The 22,200-nt window shown below is 42.7% G+C and overlaps 3 protein-coding genes across 3 annotated transcripts; 1 reads left to right on the forward strand and 2 right to left on the reverse strand.

Moving 5' to 3' along the window:
- The first annotated feature begins 358 nt into the window (after positions 1 to 358).
- Positions 359 to 3,046, forward strand: mrpl57 (mitochondrial ribosomal protein L57). Its single transcript, XM_061228365.1, has 2 exons — positions 359 to 518; positions 1,690 to 3,046. Exon 2 carries the CDS (start codon positions 1,696 to 1,698, stop codon positions 2,005 to 2,007), a length of 312 nt encoding a protein of 103 aa, XP_061084349.1. The 5' UTR covers positions 359 to 518; positions 1,690 to 1,695; the 3' UTR covers positions 2,008 to 3,046.
- On the reverse strand, positions 2,840 to 11,407 carry zgc:172076. The gene is made up of 9 exons (XM_061228364.1): positions 11,172 to 11,407; positions 10,955 to 11,001; positions 9,546 to 9,744; positions 8,291 to 8,442; positions 7,915 to 8,047; positions 7,462 to 7,618; positions 6,494 to 6,617; positions 5,735 to 5,933; positions 2,840 to 3,547 (listed from the first exon to the last, which is right to left on the reverse strand). The coding sequence occupies exons 1-9, from the start codon at positions 11,185 to 11,187 to the stop codon at positions 3,384 to 3,386; spliced, it is 1,191 nt and encodes a 396-aa protein (XP_061084348.1). The 5' UTR covers positions 11,188 to 11,407; the 3' UTR covers positions 2,840 to 3,383.
- A 1,458-nt stretch (positions 11,408 to 12,865) lies between these two features.
- On the reverse strand, positions 12,866 to 21,520 carry LOC133118205 (REST corepressor 3-like). The gene is made up of 12 exons (XM_061228015.1): positions 21,258 to 21,520; positions 21,087 to 21,143; positions 20,316 to 20,393; positions 20,177 to 20,229; positions 19,653 to 19,814; positions 19,238 to 19,362; positions 19,071 to 19,149; positions 18,588 to 18,806; positions 17,794 to 17,871; positions 16,970 to 17,027; positions 16,509 to 16,753; positions 12,866 to 15,330 (listed from the first exon to the last, which is right to left on the reverse strand). Exons 1-12 carry the CDS (start codon positions 21,379 to 21,381, stop codon positions 14,989 to 14,991), a joined length of 1,620 nt encoding a protein of 539 aa, XP_061083999.1. The 5' UTR covers positions 21,382 to 21,520; the 3' UTR covers positions 12,866 to 14,988.
- Between the last annotated feature and the right edge of the window lie 680 nt (positions 21,521 to 22,200).

Here is a 22,200-nt window from a genome sequence, read left to right on the forward strand (position 1 = left end):
TTCTTCCCGCCATTGCTAATATTAGGAAAGGAAGTGAATCAACCCTGATTTTGCACACCTGGTTTTACTAATACAGTTAGCAAGGTGAACGAGATGTTGAATGAGGAGTGTTTTGTTAGGGTTGGGGTGAAAGCTATTGGACGGTAGATCTCCATAAACACGGTTGGGTTACACTGGTCTAGATAGTTAATAAATAGCTAATACATTTTAAAGCAGCTTTACATAGCGAAGTTCCTTTGACACATTGTGAGCTGTCTTGAAAGCACCAAAAACCCGAGAGCATTGACCGTGTTGGCAATGCCCACAGATCTGTGGCATTTGGCATTGGCCAATGTATTTTACAAACGCATTTCAGTTGCTCGTTTATTTTTATGTATGGATGCTGTTTGTTGCCGTAGCGCAGCGGAAGTAGCGTGCTAGCAGATCAAACGTTACCTCGCATACATAATGTCAAGAACTTGAAATCCGATCATTTTCAAGGACATTTGAAGAATTCTTTGACAGAGTTGGAGTAAACGGTAATGAATTTGGTCCGCTTATTTCTTAAATTAGTATTTTATTTTAGTCAACCATCCGGGGCCACTCCTTCCACCGACTACTAGTGTAACCTGCGTTAGCACTAGCTAGATGCTAACGTTAAATTCTAGCAGTCAAATTGGCTAGGCATCTATGCTTATTTCTTAACTAGCTTTATAAAAGTATCTAGCGTTAGCTGGGTCAAAAAATAATTTTCTACAAAACCGTCCATTAAATTGTGTTTGTATCGCTAGACTAACGCTACCTCGTCAAAAAATGGCTAGCTTGTAATAGCTTGTCAAGGACAGTTTAGCGAGATAACGTTAGCTGCCGTTTAGCATATTGAATGTTGTCTAGCTACTTATTTAGTCCTTTTCTATATCATTAAAAACCAGTTACTAAATTGACAGTGATTTATAATTCTATACGTTTATGTCTTTGCACCCTGGACACCAAAAGGGTGCATAATGTTACCCTGCTGTAGGGTGGAACTTTTATAGCTTTCTAATATTCTCGGGAGACTCATGTCACCATCCATAATCTATACACTGGTTATTACACACGAATAGGCTAAGGCTACCCACATTATTATGCCTCATCTGTCGTCATTGATAACTGTTATTTTGCACTTTGGCATTTGATTCCAGCTCACTGATATGAATTAAAGACCAGAATACTGTACGGTGTAATTTTGTGCCCTGGCCAAAATGCTGTGTCACAGACGTTTTCTTTGTCCTTTGATCGTTGAGAAAGGATGAATAAACCTGCTAAAATTGATCTCAATTTGTGGTTGTCCAAGTCACGGAATTTTATTATTCCCCCAATAATAATGAGACCGTTATTATTATGCGGCTATGCACATGTGTAGCCAACACGCCATTCATTGCTTCATCGGTGGTGTGTGTGCAAGTGTTTTAGTCTGTGTATTTATAATTAAATTAATCTGGCCCCCCAGAAGTAGTTGGAACTCTACTGTAGAGACCTGTGTGGGTAATAATGAATTGTCCCTTTAAAAATCAACTGTACGAATGGATCACAGAATTTGTAGAACTTCCATGCTTATGAAGTTGACTTTGATGAAGCTTTCATAGAAACACAAATGATTGACAATGAAGGTTGTGACATAACCACGTGATTGACCAGTAACCATTTGATATTAATGGTGATTTGCAGATCAGGATGTTTCTCACGTTGATGCGGCTCGGGAAGGGGATCCCTGGAAAGCAGTGGATCGGGAAGCATCGCCGGCCGAGAGCCGTCACGTGGCAGATGAAGCGCAACATGTTAAGGCGGCTGGAGAGGGAAGCCGAGAACGAGTACTGGCTGAGCCGGTCCTACATGACCCCGGAGCAGGAGCAGGGACACTCCGCCGAGCGCCGGCTGAACCGATACTTGGACATGAAGGCCGCGAGAACCTCCAACTTTCCTGAACACAGATACATCGCAGACCACCTTGGTCACCTCAAGATCACAAAGAACTGGTGCAATTAACGCCAAAACAGCGAAACCGTTCCCTGGAACGTCAGTGATGCTACATAGCTTGATTCAGATGTTCGCTAGCATTCATTGAGTTTTGCATCATTAACAGGTCTGACGTCCAGATTTCATTTTGAACTTGTTTTTGACCACGTTAAATTCCAGATGTTGCTTTCATGCGTGTCAAAATAATCAGTGAAAAGTGATAGGAACACTTGTATTTATGGTACATTACAAAATGTGTCCATCTATTAAATAAATGTCAGTTTAATAATGAAGTGGTTAGTAAGTTCATTTAAATTTTCACCTGTAGCATTAAAAATCCATATAAATATGGCTTTGAATGCAGAGAACACCAACCAACAGTCCAGCCTCTTCCTGAGCTAGGTACTAAATGTATATTGAATAGAACTGTGTTACACTCCCAGTAACACTTCTTTATAATAAAAACTTAAATGGGAAATAGAAGATTAAGTGTTAAATTGCCAAAAATATATTTCAGAAAATTAATTTAAACTATATATTGTGGTATGCATGCAAGAATTCAATTCAATTTATTTTTGTATAGTGCTTTTCACAGAAGACCATCACAGAGACACTTTACAGAGTAACACAGGAGAGAATTAAACATATCAGCCCTAAGCCCCCAATAGCATATGAGCTAAACGACTCCCTTAGGGGAGACAAAAACCCTCAAACAGTGAACCAGGGTATTTGGGAGAATGTCAGTATCACTAAGTTTTCAGTGCCAATACGGGGGGGTGCATCTCAATGCTTCAAATACTGAAAGGCACATGCCCTATGATACAGCCTGAACCCATGTTTGATTAGCTAAATTAGGAGGCAGGACAGTTAAAGTAATCACATTGAGTTGTTTAATTCTTTATTTATCTGATGCTGAACACTTGTTCCACATGAAAATAATTTTATTTGAAATTCAAAAATTTGTTTTGACAATTAAAAATATCCTATCTTGTATTTTCACATTAAAATAATATTCCTGGGTTACATTAATATAATACAAAATACAATTAAAAATAATCTTTTTGATGAACCAACTCGGAGTACTTGTATGACAGTTTGCTACATGCTACATAGGTGTCGTGAAGGAAAATTTTGCACTCAGGAGGTAAAGATAAGCATGTAATTTCACTAAGTGTAAGCAGAAGAACATATTTGCCATTGTGCTTTCAAATGCACCAAAACCAGTGTTTTTACACCTTCACCTTCCCTACACCAGACCTCGGTCAAAGTCAGCGAAATGCAGATGCCTCTCTTAAAATAGCCAGTTATCTATGAGAATTTCTCATTTGGCTGAAGGGGGTAAAGGCATTTGACCCAGGTCTTGCATAACCAACCTACTTACAGTAGCAGCAGCTGGTAAAAACCCTTCACTTCTGCGCTGGGACCAGGTGGTGGATGCTTCCCTCAGGGTCCTCCAGTGCCTTCTCCATCCTGATCAGCAGCTTCACCCCGTCCACCAGCATCTGCACCAGCTCCACCTCCGTGAAGCCGATGGTGTGGGCGTTGGAGACCTTAAACACCCCGCTGGAGCCTGGGGAGAAAGCGGGCCTGGTGTGAGAGTCTGGGGAGAGAGCGGGCCTGGTGTGGGAGTCTGGTCTGGGGAGAGAGCGGGCCTGGTGTGAGACTCTGGTCTGGGGAGAGAGCGGGCCTGGTGTGAGAGTCTGGGGAGAGAGCGGGCCTGGTGTGGGAGTCTGGTCTGGGGAGAGAGCGGGCCTGGTGTGAGACTCTGGTCTGGGGAGAGAGCGGGCCTGGTGTGAGAGTCTGGGGAGAGAGCGGGCCTGGTGTGGGAGTCTGGTCTGGGGAGAGAGCGGGCCTGGTGTGGGAGTCTGGTCTGAGGAGAGCGGGCCTGGTGTGGGAGTCTGGGGAGAGAGCGGGCCTGGTGTGAGAGTCTGGTCTGGGGAGAGAGCGGGCCTGGTGTGAGAGTCTGGTCTGGGAAGAGAGCGAGTCTGGTGTGGGAGTCTGGTCTGGGGAGAGAGCGGGCCTGGTGTGGGAGTCTGGTCTGGGGAGAGAGCGGGCCTGGTGTGGGAGTCTGGTCTGGGGAGAGCGGGCCTGGTGTGGGAGTCTGGGGAGAGAGCGGGCCTGGTGTGGGAGTCTGGTCTGGGAAGAGAGCGGGCCTGGTGTGGGAGTCTGGTCTGGGGAGAGAGCGGGCCTGGTGTGGGAGTCTGGTCTGGGGAGAGAGCGGGCCTGGTGTGAGAGTCTGGGGAGAAAGCGGGCCTGGTGTGGGAGTCTGGTCTGGGGAGAGCGGGCCTGGTGTGGGAGTCTGGTCTGGGGAGAGAGCGGGCCTGGTGTGGGAGTCTGGTCTGGGGAGAGAGCGGGCCTGGTGTGGGAGTCTGGGGAGAGAGCGGGCCTGGTGTGGGAGTCTGGTCTGGGGAGAGCGCAGGCCTGGTGTGGGAGTCTGGTCTGGGGAGAGAGCGGGCCTGGTGTGAGAGTCTGGTCTGGGGAGAGAGCGGGCCTGGTGTGAGAGTCTGGGGAGAGAGCGGGCCTGGTGTGGGAGTCTGGGGAGAGAGCGGGCCTGGTGTGGGAGTCTGGTCTGGGGAGAGAGCGGGCCTGGTGTGAGAGTCTGGGGAGAGAGCGGGCCTGGTGTGAGAGTCTGGTCTGGGGAGAGAGCAGGCCTGGTGTGGGTGTCTGGTCTGGGGAGAGAGCAGGCCTGGTGTGAGAGTCTGGGGAGAGCGGGCCTGGTGTGAGAGTCTGGGCATTTCAGTGATTTATGGGTCAGTGAAGACTGCTCGGATATGTGCGACAGTATAACTCTATAATAGAACTCATAACTCAAACTGCTCTGCCTATTCATTTGGATTAGAAAATCATTTTCCTCCCCCCGAAGGTGAACCGCATTGTAAATTTCAAATCACCAGCATAAAATATAAACAATAAACCATCCATTCCTGAATCAGTTGACATTCCTCAATGTAGATTATATGGGTATTCATTATTAAACTTAACCATTGGCTGTAGCAATCACACCTGGACTGAAGTGATAGAAATAATTTTACCCTTTAGACACCAGGAATATTCCAGCAGAGTATTGTCAATAAAAACAAACAACTAGTTCAAAGTTCTTTCATGGTTCCGCATTTGGGAGGAACCTACAGTACTGGAGTAAGGTATCATATCCTGGCAACAGGTTTTAGTCTGAAAAGTGCATCTGCAGGTGATCTCTGCCTGAAATACCAGCAAGACGTTCTGCCACTTTGTGCCGTCTGGCGCCTCCCCCTCGCTACACCTGCACTTCTCGCTCACGACTGCTGTCTGTCCTGGCCCCACGGTGGTGGAATGACCTCCCGGTGGATGTCAGAACGGCAGTCTCTGACGTCTTTCAAGCACAGACTGAAGACTCATCTCTTCAGGCTGCACCTTTCCCTCCCTAACTCACCACCATAATTAGCCTTATATATGCTATAGACTGTAATGGCACTTATATAGTTGTATAGATAGTTTTGTTTTGTATTAGCTATTGTATTGTTGTACTCAGGGTATTCTAACTGCCAACTGTGGTATGCTAGTTTGGAAGTTGATGTATGCTTCAAGGGTTCCGATTGTATCTCTATGGTGACACTAGGACTCGGAACTGTACCGTCCACTCAGGTCCTCTTTGCACTTGTACTTGTGTTTGATCTGCACTTCATTGTACGTGGCTCTGGATAAGAGCATCTGCTAAATGCCTTGTAATGTAATGTAATGTAGTGAAATGAAATGAAATGTGCCCGGCTGAAATGACCTGCAGTACCGGTAGGTTCCATGAGTAGGCGCAGTCTCTCCAGGATACTTCCCAGCCACTTGTGGAGGGGCAGGTGCATCAGCTTGAGGTGGACGCTGGCCCTCAACCCCGTGCCCACCTCAGCGGGGGAGCTCACCACCCAGCCAAGCTGCTGCTTCCACACGAAGGAGTGCCTCAGCTTCCTGTACAGCGCCTCCAGCTGGGGGTCGGTGGAAATGCAGGTAGAAAATAAAATACTGTGAAGCACAGTATCAGTATCACAGGATCACAGCACATTGACATCATTGTGTTCCATAATTTCATTACATTGCTGCTTTTTCTTCATTTTCTCTGTACTCGTATGGGGCAGGCATACATATGGCATACCACAGGCATCTGAAACACCAGTCCTGCGGGCTGAAGAGCTATAAATGGATGTCAAGGCTAAAACGTTATATTATCGGTCTGACACCACACCACACCATGCATACATGTAGCCACTGCATGACAGATCGGGGCTCTGCTGTCCGGTTTAAGTCCTTAATAAATCTGCCCACTTATTCTCAATAGAGTTTCACCCATATCCCATGCTAAATTGCCTCCACCTGGTACATTGCAGGCTTAATGGAAGTTGGTATTGACTTTGATTTGCAGCAGCTGCATTGTTATTGCTTTATCGAAGAAAGCAGAGCTAAATTGAGGTCATGGAAATGTTTAAGACTTTCCGTCACTAAATGTGGAAGCTATGTCCACTTAAAGCAGACGTCACACTGAGCTTGCCTTTTGCAGGTGGGCACCAATGCAGTTAAAGGCCTCCTTTATGTTTGGGTCTGTCCGCACCGTTATCAGCTGGAGATGGTCCTCAATATTAATCCACGCAACCACATTTCCCTCTTCGTTCAGCCTGCAGAATACACATTCCCTACAGTTACACTGGCCATGAAGAACATTAACGATTTACCATGAGGTAAGCAAACAATACGTTTGATCACTTCACTCATACGTCTCCAGCCCCTTTACTCAAATCTCGGTCCCTGAGGGCCGAGAACTGCTGGTTTTCCACCCTCCCTTTACCTGGGAGTCAGGTGTAAAGACAGACTGGCCAATCAGTAGCACCAATTGTTCAGTTAATTACCTGGGAGAAAAGAAAACCAGGGCTGGATTTGGATTTAAAGGCCAGATTGGGGTATCAGTTAAGATTCAGTTAAAGATGTCATACAATTTAAATGAAGTGCAGAAGTTGGCATGAAATACAGAAACAGATTTACCCTTCCTTCCCCAAGAACATTCTGGTCTCATTTTAGCTCAGAATGGATAAGCTTAGGACATGTACAGGGAAACATAACAGATTAGCTGGCACTGTACAAATAAAGACCACGGGGCCTCAATTATAAAATGGACTCAATTCAATTGTATCTTCAGTAGAGTTCATTACCTTCTGCTTATGTGGAGGAGTTGTAGTGGGCAGTGTGTGTGCTGGAAGAACATTTAATTGATAGTCCACGCTTGCTATGATCAAAATGATGAAAAAGTTAATTTCAGATTTGTCCTGTATATCACAAGTGCACAAGATGCAGATTCCCCACATTAAACCAGTGTAAGCAAAACCCTGATCTCAGTTATCTTTGTAAAATCAAGTGTAAACACAATTTGGGAAATGCTCAAGACTGTGTGAGTTTAAATGGAAGAACATTTTGATAAATGCGCCCCCGGGACTTAATGTGATATGCGTATCGGGCCAGACTGACCATGCTGCCCGGCTCTCCGGCCAGTCCCTGGCCACCCCCGTCTTCATCCTGAGGTCTGTGGCGGTCTCCATGGCGAATCCATCTCCCAGCATGCCCTGCTCCAGGTCTCCCAGAGAATACAATTTTCCTGGCAACTCTTCAGCCATCTGGCCAAAGGCTGAAACACACACAAAAAAAAAACACTTCATGAAATAAAAATGGGGTATGGAGGGAGGAACAAAAGTACTGCGCTGTATAAGGCTGCACAAATTTGGGGAGAAAAACACTTCATGAAATAAAAATGGGGTATGGAGGGAGGAACAAAAGTACTGCGCTGTATAAGGCTGCACAAATTTGGGGAGAAAAGGATATCTGTTGCTATGCCTGAGCCTTAGTAACCTTAGTAAGGAAATCTGAAACAGGAACAGAGTTTCCTTGTGTAAACATGTTGGACTGTTGGATATAATGCAGTACCTTTCTTGGCCAGGGTGTGGAGCCGTCTGCGCTCCCCTCTGCAGCAGTGTGTGGGGAAAGAGAAGCCCTCCACACAACGATTCGCTCGAATCTCACAGCCCACTGCATACTCGGCCTCAAAGTCATCCCCACCCTCAAGCACATTTAAAAGAACAGATAAAGACACCGGGTCTCGAAAACTCACTCACTTCACACGCTGTAGAACAGTTAAAATACGGTTCTTCATACGGTCATGACGGATACGGTCATTTGGTAACCCATAATACCCGTTGTATAGGATACTGATTTTTTAATAAATTTCAAATGTATAAACACAGGTATGTCTATCTGCCAGGACCTGGGTGTAAACAACATGAAACAAGGCAGTCTTTTTCACCTTCAAGTTGTCAATGTTGAAGTCACTCTCTTGACCGGTCATCTTGTAGCCATGGTAAGCCTCAATGATTTTGTCGAAGAAATGACAGAAGAGAATGTAGGACTGGGCATCTCCAGCTACACAGCCTACAGAGAGTGGTCCAGACGACTGACCTGGGAAGAGCAGTTCCAGACACGTCCCACACAACTATCACCTCACATACAGTACCTTATAACACCGAATATCAATACTTCAGTTTGCAGCTTTCACTCAATAAAGTCCTGTGTTGAAAAATAACTTGAAAATATAACATGGATCAAAGCTTGATTATATGGACACTGACTTTCTTTGCTATTCGACTATGCTGGTCATGTCATTGCCTCATTCTCTTTTTACACTGTAATAGGAGAAATTATAGGGATGAGATTTTTGATTGATGTCATTACAAGTTATGTATATTTTGATCATATACAGGGGCAAATTCACATCCTCCCTTGACTACAAGTGACTGAGATGGGCTTACAGTGAGGTGAAATTCCCTACAGCTGAATTAACAGCAGCTGTCGGTCAGTGCGATCGGACCTTTCGTGCCAGCCTAACTGTCTAACAGAGTGTCAAAAAGGCCAGGCTTTGAGTGGCTTTAGTGCTAGATTAACAGTTCTGTCCTGCGTGCCTATCATGGACACACACAGTCTCTCCACTTAGTGCGGGATTCCATTCTCACCTTTCCGTTGGAAATTTCAGCGGGGGGGCTACGGCTAGCTGTTCTGAAGGCATTTTGTCCAATAAGCCACTCATATTTTAGGAAACCTTTGGCCTTTTATGAACAGCAGTTCGGCTTCAGGAGAGGTGTGGAGGTCAGGGGCATGCACAATAAGCAGTGAGACGATATGCTCAACCGGACATAGGAAGAGTGTCACGGTATTCAAAGTTAAAAAAAGACTTTTACATTTTAAAGTCTAATAGTTGCACGCATTTATGCAACAGCTGTGGTAAAATCCCTGTGTAGATCAAGAGTGAACTAATCTTGATCTACACAGGGAGATAAAAACAATGTTGTTAGTCAGAGACTCACAGAGACGTTCAATGTGTATTCTCTCCGTGCTACGTGAATAACCAAAGCAGCGCTTCTTGAAGTTCCAACCAAAAGGCAAAGCTTTCAATATTCTGAATATGGAGCTGATTACGTGGCCTGTCTACTGAATCAGATGCCAAAGCTGAACAGATCTAAACAGATCGAAACAGATCTCTGAACGCGAGCGTGTTCTGACCTTACCTGGGTCCTCCAGACCGGGGCGTATGACATCATCAAAGATGACACCGCTCTCGGTGGCCCGGTCATACTGCCACTTGTACATGTCCAGCGTGAGGACGCGGGCCATGGTGGTCTTATTCTGGTTCAGGTCCGGAAACTCATCCTTCGGAGCCCCCCTGTTCAGCTTTAACCGTGTAATCGGGTCAAGGGGAACCAAGCTCTGCCAAGAGAACACCACAACCCTTTTCTTCGCAAACTCAGTTTGGCATGTTGGTTTTTGGGGTTTCTCAACTCAATTGTGAAGAAATAATATCATTGCTTTTAACTGTTAGTCAAAGTTAATCCCAGCCTATGAAGACTGCAGTATTTCACAAAAAGACTTTTCACAAAATCAACACTCATGGCAGGTTTACATAATTTGAAAATTCTGTTATCGAGAATGATTTACAAAAGTGCTTCAAAATACAGGTACATCCACACAAGTAAAAACTATCTAGCCAAACACTACTGTCCACATACATTTTCTTTTTTATTTATGTGGATTGTAGTTTCTAAGGATAAGGGGAGTGTTTGGGAAGTTTTCATTTTGAGGGCAAGTCCAGGTTAGGTAGGTGCTTAATTCTTCAGATGTTCACTGAAGACATGGTCCTTTAGAAGATAGCAAGTGATTCCATTGTTATGGCAATGGTGGGGAGGTCATACTACACTGTAGGTACCAGGACATAACTCACAGAAGCTGAATGCGATCTGTGGATCATACCAACATTTCCAGAAAAGCCATTATTGATACCATTGTCAAGGGCAGTATAATGGAATATGCATGACTCCCCAACCTGGGTCAAATAGGCTACTGCAGTAATTTGTTTTGGATTCAAATACTTTCCAACACTTTACTGAGCTTGCCTGGTGTATTGGAACCTATTAAATACTGTCAGTGCAAACAACATTCTGGTCATCTTGGTTGGCTCAGGCGAGATCAATTGAGCACAGAGAAGTATTTGAATCCAAAACGATTACGTATTTGACTGAGATCTGATGTCTCCACAGTTATTGTGTCTGCTCCACATCCTTCACTTTCCTGTGTTACCCAGGGTGGGGGTGCTTTGAATGGGTTACCCCCAGTACCGCTATGTGCTAAACCTTAGCATGTGCGCTTACACCCCAACGGCTCTAGCCCACCTGCTCCCTTTCTTACTGTGGTAAGCCCTACAAGCGTTCAGCAAAAGTCAAGGTCGTAAACAGGCTGGGGTGGCAGTGACTGGCTGAGTGTTCCGTAGCCTACACCAGACGATCAACGCTTAGCTCAAGCCTTCAGCGCTGTAATCAATTAATGGTGTCAGTCTTCACATCGCAGACCAGGCTCACTGTTATTAGCACACGCAGTTTATCGTGCTAATTGGTTAAAATGAATAAATAAGTCAAAGTAATACCTCTAAAATAGGCCTGTACCTCACTTCCTTAGCGTACTCCAGAGGAGCTGAAAAGAGATATATATAAATTCAGCGGATCATTCTATTTTAGTAGGTATGACAGTTCAATGGCTATGATACAGCAAAATGTCCGTTCGCTCGTCCAGGTTAGCGCAGGATGCTTCCGGCAGGCGGCTGTGGAGGGCAAGCATGCAGGATCGAGCACCGAAGCACTCACGCTTTATCTTCCACATCTTCAGCTGAGGAACTAGAGCCTGAAATCACAGGAAAGCGCCGATGTGACTCGCCTGTGCTCAACAAATGTTTGTGGTTCCCTTATTAGTCTTCTCATCATCAAGAGAAAACCCCCACCCCGGCACGTGCTCCCATACAAAGTCTTCTGGTGTCGTGTTACACAGCTGTAACAATAGCTAACGTTATTTTTAGGTCCACTTGCTACTGTACAGACGTCAGTTTAGGGAACGCGTGCATGTGTCTGAATTAAAAAATGAATTCAGTATTAAAGTACTTGTCTGTGGTGTATGAAATTAGATATTGGCAATAATTAAACTGAGTAGGCTGTTCACAACATAAATAATATGCGCAGACTGAATGGTGCATTCTGAAGGCCATTTGAGCCTGGCATTGAAAAATTATTCCCTTTGCTTATTACAAGAAGACTGTTTACGTTGACATAAGCACTCAGCTTGTCAAGTTGTCCCACATAATCAATAGAGTGCCAGTAGACCCTAAAAATATGCCTGCTGGGTGTGCCATTCTGTTAAGACAGAATGTTCCAAAGTGTGGATGGGCCCATTGTTTTAAAACAGGGGTTTTCAACCTTTTCTAGTCCAGGGACCCACAACCCAGCCTCAGATACATCCAGCTCTATTTTTGCTATATTTGCTATATTTAAAAAAAGATTATAGAGATTTAAGACATATTACTATGAAGTCTGCCCCCTACAAATAAGGAGCCCCAGTTAAAAACCCAGGTTTTAGAATGTGCCAGCGCTCACTGCGGCAGGCAGCCATGCAGGGCGATGCACGATTGGCAGCCACATCGGCCAGGGAAGGGAGCCAATCGGCCGGAATACCCGCGTCTCATCTCTTTGCAGTGACCCCTGCTGGTCAGCTGACTGCCTACAGTCTGCATGCTAAAGCTGCACCCACAACAGCCTACGATTGTGCTTCGGAAGAATAACAAAACGTGAAAAATGAAGTTAGTGCTTCTTAATGTGATTTCAAACAAGTTGTTTTTAAAGATAACACCTCTCATATTAGGCTAAACAATTTCCTTTAAACCGCACTGTCAAGCCCAATTTTGTTTTCTTCCTTAGCTAAACCTTAGCTAAAATACAGTTTGTGTGTTGGTATATATCATAATGCTAATCACGCAAGTTAAGGGTTTCCAGATGCATGAAGGCATTAAAATAGATATTATTTTGTCATAGTTGCTCACAATCATTGCTACCATCTAACGGTCACTAGAGGGCACAGTGACACAGTGGGATCTGTTTGTGTTGAAGAGTCTGTTGTAAATTTCTTAATGTTTATGGAGATATAAAATGTAAAGATTACTTCTGATGAACAGTTTATATAGGTTCTCCTTACTACAGGTCTTACTTTTTTTTAACACAATGCAGGTTTGATTTGTTGTCATTTGCTTTATTTTTGAACGCATTTCAACAACTGAGCATCCACACAATCAAGTTGGACCCCACGGTTTCACCTAAGTCAATTATCTAACAAATAACAATTAACAGCTTATTATAATTCAGGAATGTGAATTGCCAGCAATACCATAGTGGCCATTTCTGTCAGCTGATGCTGAGGGTGTTTGTAACAGAAACTCATACTGGAATCACATGGTGAAGACAGCAGACAAGGTCTGATACTGAGAGTGGTTCAACTGAAATTAAATTCAAAAATCTGAGGTAAAAACTCTTTAGTTTAATGTTTTGTTATGAAAACCAACACATAACAGAACCATCGCCAGCATATCTGTATATAACCATCCACTGCACAATACTTTTCTGATGAATGATGGATACTTTTTCAAGAAAAGTGCTGTATACAACACAATTGCAGCACGTCTTTTTTTGAACGAATGAACAAGCTGACAAGGGAAAACCAAACGATGCATTGTATCTCTGTAGGGAAAAGTTTCTGGGCCTAAAATCATGGGGTAGTGAGAACCACTAAGAAGCACAATAGGATTTGAATTACATGTATTTAAACCTTCAAGATCTATTACAGTAATGTCACAAATAATCACAGTACAAAACACTGGTACAACATGTTCCAACATGGCCAAACTACACTCCTCCAGGTGTGACTTATCTATGGGAGGCAGCTTTCTTTCATCTTTGGGAATTCACAATAAATCTCAGGAGATGGGCTGTGTATGTATGTATGTATGTGTGTGTGTGTGTGTGTGTGTGTGTGTGTGTGTGAATATTGAAAAGTGGATACTTAATCTATGTACAACAAGGAAACGTTTTTAAAGTAGAAAACATTATTCTTTCTGTTTTTCAAGTAACCAAAAGTTTGAATTTAAAAGACATAAAAGTGATACAATTACAATGATTAATTTCTGTTTCAACAGGATGACTAAAGACAAATGGTTTAAGATTTTGTCCACAAAATACAGATGAATACAATTTAAGAAATGAATATCTTACAATCACTACAAGGAAAAAAACAAACATTCCAAGTAATATAAAAGCTGTTGATGCAGAACTCTGATAATGTACAAAATCCAAATAACAAAAAGGCTAGTTTCCACAGCACCACCTTTTCAGGAAAAAGGAGCAGCAGTCTCAATTGTCCACACCCTTTCACAATAACCTCAAGCTTTCCACAAATCAGTTGCTCTTTACTGACATATTAAAAAAGATTCTGGAAGTTCTTGTATATATCCTACCCCAAGGCTGGATTAAACAAAATGGCCGTAAAAGATTCAAAGCACCAGGAAACAGACGCAATGCAAAGCCTATTTCAACAACATCATTCTCTTGTAATAACAGAGGTAACAATAACCACCAAAACACCATCGAATGGCTAACAATACCGTCTCGTAATATTACAAGTAAGTTTTCCACTATCAACAATCCAAAAGCAAAGTAGTTCTCATTCAATGCAATAAAAATAAATAAAAGGCAGCTCAACAATAACGGATGTTTTAAAATATGTTTTAAGAGCACTTTTATGGTGACACTATTGGAGTCCACACGTCTTATAGAAAAATACTGTTTGTATGTACAAGATAAATAACTATTCCATTTTATTTTAAAGAAATGAGTCCTCCAGTAAATAAAATCTACATCAAAAATGAATATTCTGCTGGCACACTCACACGAATGCCTATACTATAAATGCATGCAGCTCGATTCTGTCTTTTTACTGTTGATCTGGACATATCCATTTCACAGTGCTGTAACTGTCATGTCATGTTGAATGCGATAATCACTTCAAGAACCTTATAAAAGTCTATACCTAACAGTTTAGTCAAATCCCATGACAACATAAGAGTATTAGACACATTCTTCAAATAAAAATAAAAATAAAAACTGAGGACAAATAACCCATAAATTCTGCACTGCGGACAGACAAATACAAATTTACAAAAACAAGAGTGAGGTAAAGCCAACAGCTTTCATTTCAAGGTTAGGAAATATTTAAGTTACTGAATATGTTACTAATTGGTCGCACTTTATTTGAAGGCCATATGCATAATGCTTACATGACACCTACATAAATATACATAACCATTCATAAACGTCTGTTCCACTTGGTGTCAACTGTCATTGAGGGTCGTTATGTCACATTCACTGTCAAACTGACATCAAAAGTGACACAATGACCCAATGACCGTACCTGATAGTTGACCCCAAGTGACACCAGACATTTATGAATGGTTATATATATTTATGTCAGGTTTAATGTTCATATCAATAATGCCCTATGTATATGACCTTCAGATAAAGCATTACCTAATAACTTATCATAAATACATCACTCAGAAGCAGAAAGGGTTGTCGGACACGGCCCCTCTCACAGAATCGAGGGGGACGGGGGTCGGCCCTGCGCTCCGATCAGCGTGGGGGGCAGGGGACCGCTGGAGAAGGGCATGGCCGGGCGGGGGTTGAGGCGGGGGGGCAGGGGGTTGGAGGGGCGGATGAGGGGAGGCGGGGGCTGGTTCGGAGCGGGCCGGGGCTGCAGGAAGCGGGCCTGCTGCTGCAGAGGAGGGGGCTGGCGGTGCAGGGCGGGCGTGGCGGGGAGAGGCGGCCGCAGCAGAGGGGGGGGCAGGTTGGGAGGGGCCCCGCCGCTTGCGGGTGGCTGGGTGGGCGGAGCCTGGGCCGAGGAGGAGGGGCCTGATGGAGGGGTCATCTGGCCCTGCGGGAGAGAGGGTTGAAATCCGGGTTTGGAATTAAAGCACCCTGGAAATTACGACCAAGAATAACATACAAAAACAAAAGCTAAAACCACTAGAATAAGAAATGACATATACTACAAATAGTCTACACAAAACTATTTCGATAACTCTTATATTCATTTTAGTTTTTTACTATTTTAGTGTGTCAATAAATATGACAATACACCTGTTTAAAATATGACAAAATATTGTGTATTGGCATATGTCAGAGAGAACATTTAAGGACAACTGTGGTAAATATGCACTTTGAAAGATCTATTAATCACTATTCTACTTAAAGTTTCAGCTGCATGCTAAGCCACAATTTTCTTTAAAGAGGTAATTAGAGAAATTCATCGATCTTTCCACTCAGATTCATTCTATTTATTTACCAGAGGGGTATGTCAAGAAGCAGGATTACTAAGTGAGCTGAGTAAAACCTGGAACAGCTGTTTATACTTCAGTCCATGTTCCAGTTTTGGAAGGGCTCCGGGTTTTCCTTGGTGAACCAGCTATCTCAGTAACCCTGCTTTGTGATACACCACCAGAACTTCAAGTAAAACAACAAGCAGCAAAGAAGCCTCCCAGGACAGGATTTATCAATAAGGCAATTGTAGCTTTATCTTAAACTACGTGGTAGGGGATTCAGGACTGATCCATTGCTGAGAAAGCAATTCCCACTGATACAGAATCCTTTTCATAATTACTGAACAAAGTGTATATGCAACTGGAGTCAAACAATTCTGACTAGCAATATTTAGCTATGGTTTTAACACATCTGATGACCACACACACACAGATGCACACACTCAAGACACACACCAGACACGAGTCAAATATGTAATTATTTTGGATTCAATTACCTTTCTGTGCTCGATTGATCGTGCCGGGTGCAACTGAACCAACAAAATAGGCCAGAAGGCGGGAGAGCATTTTGTTGGTTCCAATACACCAGACAAGTTCAGTAAAGCGTAGAAAAGTATTTGAAGCCAAAACAATTATGTATTTAACCTAGGGGACACACACACACACACACACACACACACACACGCATGCACACCAACACACACAGCTGCTTCCAAACACACAGGAGGGTCGCAATAGACATCTACTACAGGAGCTGATCGGGGTTTTAGGGGAAAGAGGAATGTTCCGCCACCTCATCCTCCTCCTCGTCGGTACTCTTCCCTGACGGAGTGTTGGACCTGTTCTTCCCCTCCTCCCCAGAGGGGGCGCTGTCACCTCCAAGGGATCCTGTCCCCTGCTCCGCCTCCCACTCCTGCAGCACCTCCTCCAAGTTAAAGCGACGACGGTAGTTCACAAAGAAGTTTTTTACCTGACCTACGGTCTTATTACCGATAACGTCGGCAATAGCTTGGAAGTCTTTCCCATACTTCCGAACACCTGGAGGGGTGAGAACGGTAAAGTAGTTTAGGTCTGGATTCAATCATCATTTATCCTTAACCTTTGACTTAAAAGTCTTTCGTTTTTAATTATGTGTAAGCCAAAGTTAAGGTCAAATATTGATTGAATTCAAGGGGCCTCATTTCTAAAAATATTATTGGGTTAAAATTGAAATGTTATCTATATACTGTATTTTACAGGTGCATGTTCGTTCACCTTGTACTGCAAGAAGCTGTTCATCTGTTGTCCAGCGGGCATTAATCTTCTGGTTGCACTACATGAAACAAAGAACATAACTGTTTGTCTGCATCATACCAGACTTGGATTCAAATACTTTTCTGTGCATGATTGATCTTTCCTGGTGCAACTGAGCCAACCAAGAGTATCAGGAAGTGGGGTTTGCAATTTCTGTGACTATTTCATAGGTTCCAATACCCCAGACAAGCTGAGTAAAGCGTAGAAAAGTATTTGAATCCAAAACAATTACTTATTTGACCGAGGTCCATAATCCCATTGAATTTTCTGAAGAACAAGTTGCAATTCCAAGATTGGAATTAACTTCCTGGAGGCAACAGTGGCACCCAGCTGTGGCCATATACACATACTCTTCCTTGTTTTGAAGACATGTGGCATTTACATTAAAGGTTTTAGGGCACTCTCTCCAGAGTATAGTTTTATATTAGTTTCCTCTTAAGTTTCCAAAAAGTCATTTCAGGAGTGTAATCTGTTTCGCTAAAACACACAGCGAACACACTGCATCCCCAATCTAATTAATTTTTGAAAGAAATGGCATATGGAGCTCGATAATACATGTCTCAATAAATAAAAAATGATAAATGCATAAAGTTTCCTTAATTATCTACACAGATGTCTTTGTGGAATGAAATTACTTGCATACATTTTTCCTATACACTTATTTTCTTATGTTTTACCTCTCCTGCTCCTTTCCATAACCTGATCCAACACTACCAGATAGATGACAATGAAAAAAATCTATAAAATGAGATAACACAAACACATTTTCCTAACTACTAATTTACCTCTGGCAGCCTCAAGTCATCTATACCTGCTTCCATCTTCTGTTTCAGACCACTGTTAACTTGTTTGGCATTTTGAACCTGAATGAGGGAAACACATAAACCATCACTTACTTTTACACACGTCTTGTATTTATGGTTGATGTAATATATGTATGTTTTGTGTGTCAGTATCTGTTGTACAAGTTTGTACCTATGCCCAACTGTGCAAGATACATTTCTGTGAAATCAGACAATGAACTATTATCAAATCCTATACATTTGTGGAATTTGCCATTATGAATAACTAAATGACTTATCCCTTTTAAATTTCAATTTGATTCAACCAATTTTTTCTAGAAAACTCAGGACAAAGGGCAGGTGGGTGTTATAGGTCCCATTTTGTACACATTTCCAGTGTTTTATTTCAGAACCTGATACTCATAAGAAGTAGTGGTTTGTGTGGTTTTAGGTACCAAAAACAATCTATCCAGTTTAAATGTCAATTGTCCAGTGTCACTCATGAGCTTTACAAAGAACAGGCTGTTTTAGTGACTGTATTTAAGGCTCACTGATATCCATGAACCTCTGTTCTGATAGGCTGGCTAGGTCCAATGAACTGAACACCATCTGTGCCAAGCGTTTGGATTTGTTCCAGGTACAAGGTGGACCATGCTGAAGGTGGACATTTCACAGTGTTTTTATAACACCTTCAACTCCTTTATAATCCACATAGCAAGGGAAATGTCATAATATGGGACCATTAATGCAATGGGCAAAGGGTGGTGTGCTGTGAATAGTGAAGCTTGGTACTGTACCTGTCGTTTGAGTGACACTAGCTCCATGTCCAGGTGTTTGAGAACAGTGTTCGGGGCGCTGGCGCTGCAGGAGACGGCGAGCACGTCCTCCTGGCTGAGGTACATGCCCTTGGGGGGACGGCACTTGGAGCGCTGGGAGTGGTGGCGGTGCGGCAGGGTCTGGTACTCTCGACGGCCCAGTCCGATTTTAGTGGGCTGGGCGGGCGGCTCGGCCCGAGTCTGGTCAACGTTTCAGAAGGAGACCGTTAAAAAGAGCCTGAAACACAACCTTCACATTCACTCTCAAAACAGACGTGTTAAAAACTACACACTGCAAAGTCTAATTAAGAACAACACATTGGTACAATAAAATGGTATATTTGTAACAAAAAAGTAGTACTGTTTACACAAAATGTGTTGAAAGTAACACATAAGTAGTAACACAAAAACTGCGTTCCACAACCTTTTTGAGTGTGTGTAAGCCGGGCTGTTTTCTAACATTACCTCCTTTTTGTTCTCCTTGGTTGGGTCATAATCACTGTCGTTTGGCTCCAGAGGAATAGCCTCTTCCATGTCTTCATCACTAAAGTGTCAAAACCATTTTAATAAATTAGAACAGCTTGAACACTCTTACACAAAGCAACTTGTGACACACACTGCTGAAACCTTGCCTTTCGTCCTGGTTGTTTCTGTTTGCCAGTTTTCTTGCCTGACGATCCATCAGGCTTGTTCTGGACCGTGTCTTTTTCCAAGAGTAGTAGTATTTCACCAGACTAGATATTGGTTTGTCTGGTAGCTATAGTGAAACCAAAAACAATATATTGTAGTCATTTGGCAGACGCTCTTATCTAGAGCGACATCAAATAAAGGGCAAATCATATCCAGGGACATGAACAAGCTGGTGTACCTGATAAAGTATTTTTGGTCATTCTGTGAAGAGTGCAGCTGAGGGTAGTGAAAAATTCTAAAATAATGGCACAGGGGCAAAAGCTGACATATTTCCCTCCTTCACAAATCCCCCATTTTTGCAGTACCCATATCTCAGTCAGGGTGAGTACTGAACCATCAGGTAGCTTTGGTTGTTACCATTTGCTGAATCCTGTGGAAGCTCTTCCCGTGGAAACTGAAGGCCTGCTCAAAGAGAACCTTGTCCTCCATGGTCCAGTCATCAGGGAATGGGGTGAAGTTGGGCAGGTCAGCCAGGGACTTCTCAATATTGTGCTTGTGCCAGAACAGCATGCCCAGAGCCTGAACTCAACAGCACACACATGTGGTCATCTGTTCCTGCTTACGCAATACTTCACAAAGCTGGCGCATTTTCTTATCTTTATTTTTTTATTACACATAGTATGTATAAAATCAGTAAAATGCCTTAATTGCTTAATTAATGTGATGTATGTCATTTATAATAACATAGCTATACTTCTTAAAATACTGACAAACAGGCTTAAGAAATACATTAAAGGTAACTCCATAAAAACACAGAACTTTGTGTTGTACAGTAATGGGCATGCAGTCGTCAAATTGGTCTACAGTACTGTATCTTTAGTTACATGTTTAGTTTAGTTAGGATTGCTCTGAATCATCATTCAAAACAGATTGTGACAGACCTGCTCAACGTTGTACCCATGTTTTTCTTTGGCGATAGCAATGTATTCATCCACTGCGAAAACAGTGAGGTTTTGTCATTGACTGCTTTGATACATCCAAGTGAGACACCAGCAAATATATATATATCAGAGTTCTTACATTTTGTGTCAACAATGGTATGGACGGGAGACCAGACAAGCATGCCCCCTCCGTCTTTGTCGCTATATTTTGTGGCACCTATAAACAAATGAACAAATGATTACCATGGTAAATGGTCACTGATATGCAATTTTACTGGCTACATATTTCCCGACGGGGCTTTTAAGGCTGCGAATAGTCCTTTCAGTTACTATCATCACTGAACATTTTAAATGTTACTGATATTGTCGAATTGCACTATTAAAAATGTGAAACTTATTTTCTAAACTCATTAACCCACTGTTTACGACTACGACTGGTTACTGTCAAGGCTGATAAATGTACATTTTACGGATATCGTAAAATGCATCGCACAGACGCATATCCTAAAACACGTAGTATCATGTGTGCTCAGAAATCGCCCAATGCCTAACGGGACATAATGAGGGAAATGCATTCTTAATATTACAGGTTTCATGTATACTTGTAAAAAGATTACCCATAATACATTAATTAAGCTGCAGCGAAGCGACTGCGCTATCTTGGTGGCACTGAATAGCCGCGTTTCACGAACAGCCATATGCTCTGACTCTGAATTTATGCCATAAAAACTATATTAGATGATATTATAATAATATTCTCCTTAAGTCAAAATGGAACACGGTGCGTTCTTGTAAAAATGAATGAACACAGTAACTGAAAAGTCCAGCTAGGAAGCTAGCTACCGAGGCTACCAACTCCAAGCGTCAGGTACAATGTGTAAATGTAATAGGCTAATGCCACATATCGTACCGAATTCGAATTCAGGAATACTAGCTTGATACTCTGACCCCACTCGCATTCCAACATCTGTAAAACAAAGAAGGGATCGTAAAATTAGCGAGGTTCATAAATTGTAGACTACATCCACAGCCTACTGATACCATGCTAGGCTATCATAAGAAAAGCAGCGTTCGAGGCTACCATGCTCGTCGTCACTGCCACTCTCATCAGAAAAATGTCCATTCGAGGCGTTAGAGGGGCTCTTCGTCCCGTTTGAACGTCCTTTGCCCAGGTATTCAGACCCTCTTCCCATCATCCCTGGCATTGTCAGATATTTAGCTCTCTTTGTTTTATTTCTAAATAACGAATTAAAGTCCCGTATTGCTCTAAGCTTTATTTTCACCCCTTTTTGTCTTCTTTAATCTCCCCCAAACAACTCCCCTTTCGATTAAGCAGTGTCACCGTGCAAGTGTCCAGTATTCATGCACCATCGTTTTCGCCGTTTCCCTCTGATGTGTCACCTAATTTTCAAATGTTACATTTATGTGGACAATATCTAGACTGTTCATTTTAGGGATTCTCTTTAGTCGCGTAAAATAATAGAAATGATACAACAATTAAAGCACGAACGGATCTATTTTATCTTGCGGAATGAACTGTCAAGCGACTGCCCCTATATGAAGTCGAACTGCGACTTGACGGTACTCGGGTCTAAACAGCGTTTGCTCAGATGTATAAAATATACAATTCTACGTGAATTACACGTGCACAACGCACCCATATCTGTATCCAACACATGTAAGCGTTTTCTGCTGATTTGAAAATATATGTGGCTTGAAGTTTACTGTCACAAAAATTATATCCCCTTATAGCTACTCTTAATTTTTTGACCCATCCAATCAGCTAATGTAGGCCACGAACAGTAAGACATTTTTGATATAGCCTACGGTAAATGCTGACGTATTTTATTTGCCGCACCAATTTATTTTCAGCACGAGGCAGCATACAGCTTCCACTAGTGTTAGTTTTATTAGCTAATATAAAGCTGATGCTATGTTTAATAGACTAATTAGCAAATTGGGGAATGTCTAGCATGTGCCATAAACACTGGAAATAGAGGTTTTTATATACGTAGATTATGGGG

The sequence above is a fragment of the Conger conger genome, chromosome 18 (assembly GCF_963514075.1).
Source record: "Conger conger chromosome 18, fConCon1.1, whole genome shotgun sequence".
NCBI classification, from domain to species: Eukaryota; Metazoa; Chordata; class Actinopteri; order Anguilliformes; family Congridae; genus Conger; species Conger conger.

Excerpts from the sequence above, each read along its gene's own strand:
- mrpl57 (XM_061228365.1), top strand. The coding sequence starts at position 1,696 with ATGTTTCTCACGTTGATGCGGCTCGGGAAGGGGATCCCTGGAAAGCAG.
- zgc:172076 (XM_061228364.1), bottom strand. Across the intron at positions 8,048-8,290 it reads TCAACATTGACAACTTGAAG|GGTGGGGATGACTTTGAGGC; the intron begins GTGAAAAAGACT and ends AATGTGCTTGAG. Across the intron at positions 5,934-6,493 it reads TTGGTGCCCACCTGCAAAAG|CTGGAGGCGCTGTACAGGAA; the intron begins GCAAGCTCAGTG and ends ACCGACCCCCAG.
- LOC133118205 (XM_061228015.1), bottom strand. The coding sequence starts at position 21,381 with ATGCCAGGGATGATGGGAAGAGGGTCTGAATACCTGGGCAAAGGACGT. Across the intron at positions 19,815-20,176 it reads ATGGGTACAACGTTGAGCAG|GCTCTGGGCATGCTGTTCTG; the intron begins GTCTGTCACAAT and ends TGTTGAGTTCAG. Across the intron at positions 19,363-19,652 it reads TCCACAGGATTCAGCAAATG|CTACCAGACAAACCAATATC; the intron begins GTAACAACCAAA and ends GTTTCACTATAG.